General features: G+C 48.8%; 1 protein-coding gene across 1 annotated transcript in view; it reads right to left on the bottom strand.

Annotated features, from left to right (window-relative positions):
• The window catches only part of KIF26A (kinesin family member 26A), a gene marked incomplete at its 5' end in the record, with an annotated part of 111,863 nt that overhangs the window by 7,223 nt on the left and 90,976 nt on the right, over positions 1 to 13,664 (bottom strand). The window contains 4 exons of the mRNA XM_015406555.1: positions 5,014 to 8,371; positions 9,194 to 9,356; positions 10,983 to 11,142; positions 13,652 to 13,664. The exon at positions 13,652 to 13,664 is cut by the window's right edge and continues 183 nt beyond it. Of these exons, the coding sequence (XP_015262041.1) occupies positions 5,014 to 8,371; positions 9,194 to 9,356; positions 10,983 to 11,142; positions 13,652 to 13,664 (3,694 nt within the window). The remainder of the gene's footprint in view (positions 1 to 5,013; positions 8,372 to 9,193; positions 9,357 to 10,982; positions 11,143 to 13,651) is intronic.

The raw sequence follows: 13,664 nt of genomic DNA, 5'->3' as shown, positions 1-13,664 counted from the left end.
AAGGGGGGGGGAGGGAAAGGGTTAAACCGCCCCCCCCCCTCCACCATCCCACTCCTCAAAAAAGCAAACCCCACAGCTACATTTGGGGGGGGGGGGATTACAGGTTTTTTTAAAAAAATGAAGGAAAATACAATGTGTAGCTCGAGCGTCAGTCATTCTTTCCCCCTGAACTAAAACCTAGAACAACTTCTGAACATATCAGGGCACCTCAAAGCGCTAAGCACTCCAAAAGGTTACGCTGTAATGTATCGACAGAGGAGAATTCCAACTGGAGGGGAAAAAAGAAAAAGAAACCGTTTGTCATTTTCAAAAAGACCTTATAAAGCATTTCCTCGGGCAAAACCAAACACAAATCCATCAGCCAGTAATTTTCGTCTCAATATGTGTGCAACTTTACACAGCTGTTAATATTGATTTGCCGGCGAGACTTAAGAGGGGGACACGCAGCAGAAGGAGACCGAATTGGGCCTTTTTAACGGACTAGGCAGAGTGAGGCAAATTGGCTACCGGGGCCAGGAAGTGTTTATTAGTTTGATACATGCCCTGCCTGGACCTGTGGGCTCGGGATAGCTTGCCAAATTTTCAGATTAATGCACAGGTCTGTACTTCATTTCAGCCCAAACCTCTACACGCTTATGCAAAAAGAAATCAGTCACGCTGAGTTTATTGGTCACTTTCGCCCAAATGGGAGATGCCGAGAATGCATTGGCCCAAAACGAAAGCCGTTTGTGCATCACTTCTGTCTTTGCAATTTCTCAAACGTCAGGCTGGATTTAGACGTGACACAGGCAAAAGAACTTGCTGAACAGATCATCAAATCTAAACTGGGCCCCCAGCCAGTAGGCCTGCAACGTTAGCACGTTCAAGATCCATAAGCCCGGAAAGATATTAGACTGCTCCCTAAACTTGCATATTGAGGTAAACACAGATATTTACTCTGGAACAGACTACTCAGATCAGATTTATGGAAATGAAGGTGAAGTGACTGGAGATAGGGTTGCCAAGTGGCACTTACCTCCTCCGCGGGGGACTCCTGGGTGGCTCCCGGTGTGCGCGCACGCGCTGCATGCACATCACTAGGAAGTGACGTTATGACGCCGGGCACGCTGGGGGCGGGGCCACGACCATACAAGGGAAAACCATAGAGTTTTCCCTTGTATGGCCGTGGCTCCGCCCCCGGCATGCCCACGTCACTTCCTGGTGCCGCGCACATCGGGGAGGAGTTCCCCCCAGGGCCCGATCTGGCGGTGCCGGGGAATGGGCCTCTGGGGCGAGGGTTTCCCCGCCCCCCGGGGGGGGACTTGGGATCCCTAACTGGAGACCATTAAGTGGCAACCAAGTTTTCCTTAGAAACACAGAACTGAAAGGGATCCCAAGGGACATCCAGGTTTGGCCCTCATTAGCATTTGGATGGAAGACCACTGAGCAGGGCCGTACCTGGGCAGAGGGAGTGGGCGGCGGCACCCCCTCCCAAATCTGCAATGCCCCCTCTCCCCATCTTCCCTCTCCCAGAGAGCCAGTTTGGTGTAGTGGTTAAGTGCGCGGACTCTAATCTGGGAGAACCCGGTTTGATTCCCCACTCCTCCACTTGCAGCTGCTGGGTGACCTTGGGCAAGCCATAGTTCTGTCAGAGCTATTCTCTCAAGGATAGTTCTGGAAAGAGCTCTCTCAGCCCCACCTGCCTCACAGAGTGTCTGTTGTGGGGAGGGGAAGGGGAAGGAGTCTGTAAGCTGCTCTGAGACTCCGAGTGAAGGGTGGGGTATAAATCCAATCTCCTCCTCCTCCTCTTCCTCCTCCCTCCTCTCCCACCAGCCTGAATTAACCCCAGAAGTGAACATAAGAACATAAGAGATGCCAATGTTGGATCAGGCCAAAGGCCCATCCAGTCCAACACTCTATATCACACAGTGGCCAGAAATACCAGTGCCATCAGGAGGTCCACCAGTGGGGCCAGGACTGGGGTCAGTGCAGTGCCGGCCAGCCACACACTTCCTTGTGCTTCCTGTCAGGCATCACATGTCTGCACAGCTGGCTCTGCCCCCAGTCCCAGCTTTCCACGTGCTTTCCTCATTGAGCAGCTGCATCTTGGGGACAGTGTGCAGTTCAGGGAAGAGCCGGAAGCACAAGACGAGCAGCGAGCCAGCTGGCCAGTGGGGGCTAGGAGAGTGCTCAACTATTTTTACTATTTTTGTGACATCAGAAGTGATCCCCCAGTGCCCCCCACCCAAAATAATCTAGCTACGGGGCTGCCACCGAGAAAGTCCTGAGTAAGTAGGTAGAGGCAGGCAATGGAAAATCTGTTCACCTCTTCCCTTGAAAGCCCTACGGGGTTGCCCTGAGTTAGCTGTGACTTGACAGTACTTTCAACCAAGAACAACTGACTATACTCACTTTTAAAGTGCAAACGTAAGCCATTTGTGCAAAAAAATGAGAATGAATCAGAGTTTTTCTTCCTGAGTTAGGCAGATGTTGATTTTTTTTTTTAAATCCCTGTTCTAAACCTGGTACTAAAAGTTATTTATATGTAATAAAGAATAAAGATGGTGTTTTTTGTAGCCTGCACTAAATGCCCTTGCACTTGAAGAACTTCTGAGATGCAGGTTGGGTTGTGTGTATGTTAACGGGGTGGATAACGGGGTGGATCCAGCCAACTTTTCTGCTGACAGAAAAGAGAAGAAGAAGAGAAGATATTGGATTAATACCACACCTTTCACTACCCAAAGGAGTCTCAGAGCGGCTTACAAACTCCTTTCCCTTCCCCTCCCCACAACAGACACCCTGTGAGGTAGGTGGGGCTGAGAGAGCCCTTTCGAGAAACTGCTCTTTTTCAAGGACAGCTCTCATCAGAACTACGGCTTGCCCAAAGTCATCCAGCCAGGTGCAAGTGGAGGAGTGGGGAATCAAACCCGGTTCTCCCATATTAGAGTCTACACACTTAACTTAAGCCCAGCAAAGTCAGTATTGCCTACTCAGACTGGCAGCAGCTCTCCATGACCTCAAGCAGAGGTCTTTCACACCACCTGGTCCTTTTTCACACCACCTGGTCCTTTTTAACTGGAGATCCTGGGGATTGAACCCGGGACCTTCTGCCTGCCAAGCAGAGGCTCTTCCAACGAGTCACAGCCCCTCCCCCAAATGCTGGAAGGAGTAAACGCTGATGTCAAAGAAGCAGCTCAGAACTGATTAAACCAGTGTATCTCCAATCTATTTCTAATTTCAGTTGTTTGCCTAAATACACTGTAAAACTAATGAAAGCCTTAGGTCTGTAGTTAATTAGCAGCATTAATCACAAAGTTTAGTGCCCTGGGATTTTTTAAAAAAAACAAATTCTTTTCTCTTGCTTTAATTTTCACTTGGTGAATACGTCAATCAAAGGACCCGCTAGACTGGTACTTTGCAATTACAATGATAAACATGGCAGGTTAAAGGGATTTTTTTAAAGTATATTTTTTAAAACGACTAATTCCAAGGCATTTTAAAAAAAGAAGTATACAGGGGTTGCCGGAATCTCGATTAAGGAAGTTGCTGGTAATGGGGTGTGTGTGTGTGTTAGGGTTAGAAATCAATCAATGGGACTTCCTTCTGAATAGGATCAAGTTAATTAGCTTTATAAGGAAAGCTGCACTCAAGCCTGGTCAACCTTAAGCTCAGAGCAGCTTTTCTACCCCTGCAGGAATCTCCTCCATCACAGATGGCTGCTGAGCAGCCGCCATTCAAACATCCATTTATTCTGCTACTAACTGTTGTATTTCGGGAGTAGCACGGGGGCTGATGGTTGCTTTCCCATGACTCCCTTGTGGATGGGCCAACACTGGGGTTCATATCAGCCCCTGCCACTGGATCTAATATTTGTGGAGCAGTGTGGGGCAGTCAAACAAGGCAGAAGCAACTGCATCTATCCCATCAAGTAACAACTGGTCCTAAATAGACCATCAATAGCTAACCTGCATTGGACAGGCCTTGAGAATCAAAAGGACAGCTTTATTTAGGACCAGGAATATCAATCTTATGCCTCTCAGGCTCTTATACACCACTTGCGACTCATGTAGTACTACCGTTCCGGAGGGCAGCCATGTCGGTCTGAAGTGGAACAGCGTGATTTGAATCCAGTTGCACCTTAGAGACCAATAAGATTTGGGGGGCATGAGCTTTTGATTCAAATCTGACGAGGGATGCTTTGACTGTCAAGAGCTTATACCCTAAAAATCTTGCTGGTCTGAGAGCCAGTTTGGTGTAGTGGTTAAGTGTGTGGACTCTAATCTGGGAGAACCGGGTTTGATTCCCCACTCCTCCACATGCACCTGGCTGGATGACCTTGGGCAAGCCGTAGTTCTGATAAGAGCTGTCCTTGAAAAAGAGCAGTTCTTGAGAGAGCTCCCTCAGCCCCACCTACTTCACAGGGTGTCTGTTGTGGGGAGGGGAAGGGAGAGGAGTTTGTAAGCCGCTCTGAGACTCCAAGTGAAGGGCGGGGTATAAATCCAATCTCCTCCTCCTCCACCTCCTCCTCCTAGGTGCTACTCGACTCAAATCTAGCTATCTTACTACATGCAGCTTGCAATGCGCTTCTTATAATGTCCTGTTTTGGGGAGCCATTTGGGGGAGTCTAATCCCAGGCTAACCTGCTCTCATCAGACTATGGAAGCTATGCAGGGCTATTCCTGGTTAGAACTTGGATGGGAGACCACCAAGGAAGTCCAAGGTTGCTACGCAGAGGCAGGCAATGGCAAGCCACCTCTAAGAACATAAGAGAAGCCAACGTTGGATCCGGCCAACGGCCCATCCAGTCCAACACTCTGTCATACGGTGGCCAAAAATACCAGGTGCCATCAGGAGGTCCCAACAGAGTTGCCATAAATCAGCTGTGATTTGATGGCACTTTCCACCACCATCAATTAACCACACAGTGGACGACAAGACTGATGCGTTATAAATACTCTGGAACATTAACCGATCTATTTGAGCACTGTTAAATCCCAAGGAAACTTTGAAAAAATATTATCAGGGAGGTATTACCTGCTGATCTTTTCTTCGGGGATTTCACACTTCTCATGCGACCTGGTGAAGATACCCCACTTTCACTCATGGAATCGTGTGCCGAAGATGCACTGCCAGTGGCTTCGCTATCACGGATCATGCTTTCGTAACCGCTACTGCCACCGCTATGGTAAAAAAGAGCCGTCCTGCCCATTGCCGGTGGCAGCTCCCCACTTAAGACGCTGCTGTTGTCACTCCCGTGCCCGCTGCTGTACCGCTGGGGCCTCCGCGGGGCAGTAATCTTGCTGTACGGAGATGGCAGCACCAAGACCTGCGACTTCTCGTCACTAAGGTTAATCCCGCTGTCGTTGCCGCTATCGGAATCGGTCGAACCTCGGAAATGGCCCATCTTGACCGAACTGCCCGAGGCCAGCTCGTTCACACGGCTGTTGGCTGCCCGAATGGCTTGCTTGGTTCCCATAATCGTTCCCCGGCCCGGTTTGCTGCTGGCCCCCTGCACAGAGCGTGGGGCTGCTTTCCCACTCATAGGGATGCTAGACGTCTTCCCAACAGACTGAGCTAATGACTTCACAGAGGAGCTCAGGGACTTGGACCCGCTGGCTGAAAGGCTGCGGCTCTTATTTCCACTGGCTGGAGCCTTCTGGCTCACTCCACTTTTTGCCTGATTATTTTTGCAGGGTAAAGGTGAGGTATATGACGGAGGTGATGTAATACCAGAAGGGGCAGGGGGAACTCCCAGCCTTGGGACCAACCGACCGGTCCTGCCATTGTTAATGTTACCGTTGCCGTTTTCCTTAGTCAGCGCAGCCTTGGTCCCGACGGATGTCAGGCTATCGCATCTCTCAAGGGACATGTGGCTCCCATAGCGATGGGCAGTCTCACTTTTCGATGTCTTTGCCTTCAAACTTGATGTCGCTTTTGGCAAAGAGTGGTCACCCTTGAGGTTGCATCTGTTGCTGGCGCTTTCGGAAGCACATGACCCAACTCTCAACTGCAAATCAACCTCATCCTCAGCTTTTCCCAAAGTAGCCCTAACAGAGTCCAGTCCTGAAGGTTTCCCGCCACCGTTTGGCATCCCGCCATTTTTCTGCTCAAGGCTCGATTTACGGACAGGAGGTGCTGGAGGTATCGTCCCACTCGGCCTGGGTAACATACTCGATTTTTGTTGCACGTTTTTCTTTTTCAGGCTACTAGTGGCAAAACCAGCTTCAGCACTTCCCCTGCTCATGCCTTCAGAAGTCATACAATTGCCACGTGACACGGGAACCACGCCCAGTGTGGTGGCTCCTCTTCTGAGCTGTGGCATCTTCGTGATGCTGCCGTCAGACTTTTTAGCAGCTCCGCTGGAAGACTTGGAGGCCATTTCACAACCATCTACGACCCTCTGAGAGCACGCAAGCATGGTCTGGGATTTTGTTGGCTTAGCCGAACTACCGAAATGTTGAACAGACTTCACCGGCTGTTTCTCAGTGCTCGGCATGGGAGACATTGGAGAGAGCAAAGGGTCTGTGGTTTTTGCTTCCAAGTGATTGTCTGTACGAACCAGCCAAGGATCTTCAAACATCACACGTGGCTTTTGCAGCTCCTTACAACTGAGGGTCGTATTGTTGTGGGTTGAATATGAGGTAGTTTTCGTTCTCCGGGGAAGACTGGAGTGTAGTGTTTCAATCACTGGTGTATTTGGCGAGTTAGAAGGCTTGACTTTTGCTGGCTGATCGGTGACGCAAAGAGCACTTTCTGCCAGAGATGCTTTGGTAATGTCAGGGTTCTGAGGGCTTCTGTGGACACCTGAAGATGTTTTGCCTGAATTTACACTGTCGCTCTCCAGTTCTGAAAAGCAAAACCCACTGTCGTTCAGAGTGGCTTTTAACAGTACAGGGCCATTAGGACCACCCAGGTTAAAAGGTTCCTCAGACCTGTGACAGCCGTAAGCAGACTGAGCAAGGAAACTGTCACCTGATTGGCCTCCGTCACTCTCGATTGTACAGATACTGACTTCGCTTAGCCACGAGCTGATTGAGGAACGTCTGCTGCTGCTCGAGAACGGGTTCTCGGCAAACGGCACCACAATGTCGATATTGACCCCCGAGGCGCTCGCCTGGGAGGTATAGGCATCAAACTCGTCATTTATACTGCTAATGATGCTAACTGGCCTAGAGCCAGATGCAAGAGCTTGCAGTGAGCAGTCACTGTTAAAGCTGATGATGCTGGCAGGCCTCCCATTATCCAAGATACCGCTGATGGAGAGTTCCTCAACCACAGTAAAGACAAGCTCATCCTCCCCGTTGAGCTCCACGGGCTGCTGCAAAGTCACCGTCGTCGTCAGGATATCCCGGTCAAAGCATTTCCCCCGGAAGGATGACCGGAATCGATGGACTTCTATACCTTCCCCTTGGTGCTCCGTGTTGCCGTTGCTAGCCGAAAATGTGTTTCCTTCAGGGCTGGGTTCACATTCACTAGCCGGTTGCTTACTCATTCCCACGGGCGGTGTTCGGACTGCATGACTGCGATCAAACGGCAGATGGGTTTGCTTGGCGTTCAACAGAGATGGCGGTGCCTGCTGCTGTGGAGGTGGAGGAGCAGGGCTGGGTAAAGGTTTTTTCACATGCAAAGATTTCTCTTTTACAACCGGTTCGGCAACAGCTTGGTTTTGCTCTTGGTTAATAAAAGGGGTACACGTCGGCATCTGGTAGGAATCGGCCACGGTCTTCTTTTCGCCATCCAAATCCACCCTGTTGCTTTCTAGTAAAGTTTGCTGTTTGGTGTGCTCTGTTTTTAAAGGGATCCCTTTCTTCTCTGGGCAGCCACCATTTTGCTGGAAGTAAACGTTATGCCCTTTCTTAGGAGGCCCTGGTTCCTGCAAAACTCCCCTTTTAAATGCTCCAGGGGGAGAAGGTGATTTTGATTTAGACTGTCCATTTTCCGCACTTCCTGGAACTGTGTTGCTGCAAGTTGCAGCGGGAGTCTCCCCACAAGGAAACTTAACGGGCTCCTCGCTGCCATCAATGCACTCCAGCCTCTCCTGCAACTCTGCAAAAGTGTTGCACTTGAAATGGTCTTTGTCCGAGCTTTTAGCCAGAGCAGAGTTGTCTTTGCTTCTTTTTTTGTTCAGGGAAGGGATTATGGGAACAAACTCCGGAGGGCCTTCGTTATCTGTCAGCTCCCGATCTGACAAAGCCGTACCGTTGGGACCGACGTAGATGACGGTATCACAGGACTGTTCGCTGCTTGAGGAATAATCAGGCTCACTGGATAAATTCAGTACAGGAATGTCAGGGTCAAGAGCGATGGTCCTTGGGTGAAATGGTCTCAGGTGTGGCTTTCGTATGTGGCCCTCTTCACACGAACTTTCTCCTCCAGATGAGCTTGAGGCATACTGTTAATTGTAAAAAAAATAATGTTAATACATAAAATGCATTAATAAGAGGGTAATCGCTTGACCCCTGTGGTCACACTGATCTAAAGTACCAAACTCATGCTTCAAATTTTCAACCATGCAAACCAGCTCTTTTTAAATATGTCTGGGCTACCAGCTTCTGATCCTGAAGCAAGAACGGTGCTCTACAGCTCCAAGGCAGGGCAGCAGTTTGCAGCAGTGACATCTCCTGTCTCAGCACTGCAACGGACATTCTGATGACCCTTCTCTTGACATTCGGGGTGTGCACGAAAAAAAATTGACTTAGTTTGGATTCAGGTTCAGGTAATAATTGGGAACCCAAATTTATTCAGCATTTAAAAATGCTTCCTCTTCCCTCCCTGAGTCACGCCACAGCGGCAGCACGCCTCCAAGAGTAAAGGGAAGGCAAATGGCTTGTGGAGGTGTGCCATCGCCACAGGGAGACTCAAGGAGGGAAGGGGAGGCATTTAAAAATCCCCCCTTCCCTCTCCAGAGTCACTAATAAGGTATTATTCGGCTATTTATTCGGTATATACCGAATGCACACCCAACTTCATATGAAGCCACATTTCTCATTTCGGTTCACAGCATGCCAGGGAGATGGAATGGCCAATGGCCTTGTTCAGCATCAGAGATGCTGCTATTCACATATACCATCTTGATACCCAGAAGTGTTAATCGGCATCACTGTTTCTGAGTCAACAGCCGGCGACCCAGGCTTACTGTCTTGGAATCTCACCTTCCCTCCCAAGGGACGCTTTCCTAATTGAACTCTATTTGCTTGCTGTGCTCTACACCAACCTTGGATTTTTTCTTCCTCATTCTGTGAATGCGTGAGGCAAGCTGAATGGTGCTGAGGGTTTCTGCATGATTGGCTGGTGAATCCGATATATGAGCTATCATGGTTGTTCTGCAGTTGATGTTCCCGAGAGATTCCCTCAGTAGCATGGTTAGTTTGTTGTCCCTGTGGGGTACGACAGAGGCACAAAGAATGATTTGAGATACTCATGGTTCTCTCTTTTATTGCGCGTCACTCCCATTTGAGATGGGGCTCAAGGAACACCTAAAAACTGAACCTGATCGCTCAAAGCAAAAATGCAATCTGTGTGAGATAATACGCCCCACCCCAAAACTTTTAATAGTACATTCTTCATTGTAGAACAGGGTTTCTCAAATGGCGCCTATGGCACCCACTAGTACTTCTCTTGGCACCTCCTGAACTTTTCAGAAAGTGGGCAGTGGGCACAGCCATTGTTAGGCAGGGTTTATTACTGGCCGCTCTCATTCAAATGAAACGGTTTTTCACAGTGGAAGATCAGAAGGGCTGGTAAGCACCTGGGCGTCACTCAGTCAGTGTGTGGTTCCATTCCCCCTTCAGGCTTTCCTGCTTCACAGGACGTGTGAAGAGGGAGGGGCTGCATTTGGCTCCTCCTCCTGTGGCAGCCATTTTGGGGAGGCACTCTCCATCCCCTCTCAAGACTCCAGAAGTGCCCACAGGATCGAAAAGGTTGGGGAATCCCTACTCTAGACTAAAAAGTGAGGGCCCCCCTATACGAAAATGAGGAAAGTAAGGCCATCATAAGATGTCTGGAAAGACCAATGATCTCGAAATAATCAACCCAAATGGTTCCCTTATCCTGGGCAAAGCAGAGGACAAAATTCAGAATGAGCTGAGATTTTATGAGAGCCAGTCTGGTGTAGTGGTTAAGTGTGAGGACTCCAATCTGGGAGAACTGGGTTCGATTCCCCACTCCTCCACATGCACCTGCTAGATGACCTTAAGAAAGCCATAGTTCTGTCAGAGCTGTTCTTGAAAGAGCAGTTCTCTCAGAGCTCTCTCAGCCCCACCTACCTCACAAGGGTGTCTGCTGTGGGGAGCGAAAGGCGTTTGTAAGCCGTTCTGAGACTCTGAGTGAAGGGCATGGTTTAAATCCAATCTCTTCTTCTCTTCTTATGAGGAAATTATGTGGAATAGGGATTTTCAAGAAGCCTTAAATGTTTTATAAAAGCCCACTCTTGACATAACCATTTTTTATACTTTTGTTCAGTTTTGCCTCTGTTTTCTGCCCTCTTTTCAGTGGCTTTGAGGCTTTTTTGGGGTGGGGGCAGTCTCTTTGCTCTGCTGGCTATATTATTCTGCCAATGTGATGTCCTCCTGGTGCCTTGTAGCCAATCCAATCTGGACACCACCACAGGCCACCACCACAAAACTCAACTCAGAGTAAAAGAAATAATTCCCACCCTCATTCTGGAACATTCCTGCCTCGTTTGACAAGGCGCCTCAAATTACCCTCAAAATGAGAGGCTGTGTTCCACCAGAAGAGAAACCGTTCGGAAACACCTCACCCCCTAATTTCAGCTCAGCCTCAGATGGAGCGAATTGCAAGGGCTGGCCTCAGATTCACTCGAATGTTCGTCTAACTCCTCTGAGGAGGAAGTAGAAAGAGTTGGAAGGGCATTACTTTTAAGCCACCGCTGAACACTGCCTCCATGTGACCGAAAGAACTTTGAAAAGCAATCTAAAAATCAAGTCAGAGGCCGGCAGTCTGATCAGCTTGGCATAAACGGAAAGGTAGACTGATTGACTTACTTGTATGGCACATGCTTGGCACCGTTGATTAAGGCAAGGATGACACTGCCCAAGGCAGAAAGGGAAAGGCAGAGAGAACCTCCTCCATCTCGGCTCTTGCTTAACACCTTCTCGCAGCTTCCAAGGTCGATGAGATGTAAACGGCTGCGACCTCCAGACACTTAAAAAAAAAGCACACACACAACATAAGCACAGGTAACTCCCTAATCCAGTTTGAAATGGCAGACATAATCCATGTGGCAGAGGAAACTGAGTATCAAGGAGGGGGGTCCCCTGACATCGTTGAGCCTGTGGGTACTTTCGGAGTTTTTAGACAGGACAGTGAGCACCATCAGTTTGGTGTAGTGGATAAGTGCACGGACTCTAATCTGGGGGAACCGGGTTTGATTCCCCACTCCTCCACTTGCACCTGGCTGGACGACCTTGGGCAAGCCGTAGCTCTGATAAGGGCTGTTCTTGAAAAAAAGAGCAGTTTCTGTCAAGAGCTCTCTCAGCCCCACCCACCTCACAGGGTGTCTGTTGTGGGGAGGGGGAGGGGAAGGAGTTTGTAAGCCCCTCTGAGACACCTTTGGGTTGTGAAGGGTGGGGTATAAATCCAATCTCTTCTTCTTCCTCATCATCACAAAATAGCTGTCATGGGGGGAAATTACAAACATTCGGAAGGCTCCAACCCAAGCATCCACCAACGATGTGGGCAAGTGGTTTTGACCGGGGTGTTCCCTGCATACCCAGAAGTGATGTCTCCTGGAAGCCAGCAAGATTCAGGAAAGCCAGGACTGGCTCTTTGCTTTCGGTGACAAAAAACACACTGGTGGGCAATGCTCCCTCTAAGCTGCGGAGCCTTGTGAGCAAAAATCCTACTTTGTGAGCTACCGGCATTAAAGTTGTGAGCGAGCCATTTGGCCACTGCACAAATTAGTTTGCTCTGGAGCCCATCCTTCCTGAGCTAAGACAAAAATGTGTGAGCCGGAGGCTAAAAAACTGTGAGCCGGGTCACGCTAACTCAGCTTAGAGGGAACCCTGGACTTTTATCCCTTTTTGTGACGCCCCATGGGTGCCCTATTTGGGGTTACTGTATTAATGGGAGGAGGAATGCAGAACCTCCGAAAGCGGGTAGCGTTCTTTAACCGTCAGGCAATTGTGTTGCAGTTATGAAAGCAAACAAGCTAACAAGCACTGAATCTCCACCCTGAATAATCTGGTCATTCAGCATAAGGACACAAGAGATGAAGTACAGAGAATGGACCGGGAATGGGGAGTAAACAGAAGCCTGAAAACCAAGGCAGCGCACACACGACGGCAGTGCTGGTTTGTTTTAAAGACTTGTGGTTTTCCTAACTTTTAAAAAACGGTGCACAGTGGACTTGTGAAACTCCAACCGTCACAAACCAACATATGGCACAGAGAAACGCCAATACTCGAGGAAAATAGGTTAGGGAGTCTGAACATGACTGCCCTCAAGAGACTGGTCGGCTGGATCATTAATTGGAATCAATAAGGCTGTTTTCTTCTAACGGCTTTTTCTGGGATGAGAACCGCTAAGGACTCTCCAAATTCCAGGACTAGTGATGGTTCTCAGTACTCTTTACCTATATACAAGTGGCAAAACTCAACAACTATACATGACACAATGATATCAGACGATGCAAGGGCACAAAAGTGGAAATCTCAGCAGCCAGGGTAATGGGAATATCTGCAGCCCTGTGCAATTGCACTGATCCAGTGAGGGGGATCCACGGGCAAATGTGACCTGACCTCATGATGGATATTGCAGATGCACACCTGGATACGCATTCCCATCGCACTGCCCAGATCCCAACGAACTCGAGTGCTGCTTGCCCCTACTTGTGTGCACCCAGAGGGCTGCAACTGGAGCCAGTGTGGTGTAGGGGTTAGAATGTTCGACTGGGAACCAAGAGACCAGGGTTCAAATCCCCATTCTGCCATGAAGCTCACTGGGTGAACTTGAGTTAGAAGAGAAGAAGAAAAAGATACTGGATTTATACCCCCGCCCCTCACTCGGAGTCTCAGAGCAGCTTACAGACTCCTTTCCCTTCCCCTCCCCACGACAGACACCCTGTGAGGTAGGTGGGGCTGAGAGAGCTCTGAGAGAACTGCTCTTGAGAGAACAGCTCTGAGAGAACTGTGACTGACCCAAGGTCATCCAGCAGCTGCAAGTGGAGGAGTGGGGAATCAAACCCGTTTCTCCCAGATTAGAGTCCGCGCACTTAACCACTACACCAAACTGGCTCTGTATCAGTTTAACCTACCTCAAGTTTAAAACTTGAGTTTAAAACAGTGGAGCCGTTTGCTTCTTGGAGAAAGGGGATGATTAAAAGGTAATATTCTGTACAGTTGCTATGGCTTTCTTGCTAATGCAATAAAGATTATTATTATTATTATTATTATTATTATTATTATTAATAATAATAATAATAATAATAATAAAAGGTAATACATAAATGCAAGTGCAGAACTGAAGTCAATATTGAGGTTATCTCAGGTGAAACTTCAAAGTCTTGCCTTTCAGGGACCGAGTTGCCCAGTTCTGTAGCAGAGCTGCCTTGGCTAATATTAATCAGCTTCTGCATTGATTCCGGGTTTACAATGTAAATACATTTTCTAGATCCCATGCCAGAATAAACTGAACTACAGCCAGACCAACTTACTGCCCCCTTTACC

The sequence above is a fragment of the Gekko japonicus genome, unplaced genomic scaffold (assembly GCF_001447785.1).
Source record: "Gekko japonicus isolate JY-2015 unplaced genomic scaffold, Gekko_japonicus_V1.1 scaffold1862, whole genome shotgun sequence".
Taxonomy (NCBI): domain Eukaryota; kingdom Metazoa; phylum Chordata; class Lepidosauria; order Squamata; family Gekkonidae; genus Gekko; species Gekko japonicus.
This window is presented reverse-complemented; position numbering and strand designations above follow the sequence as displayed.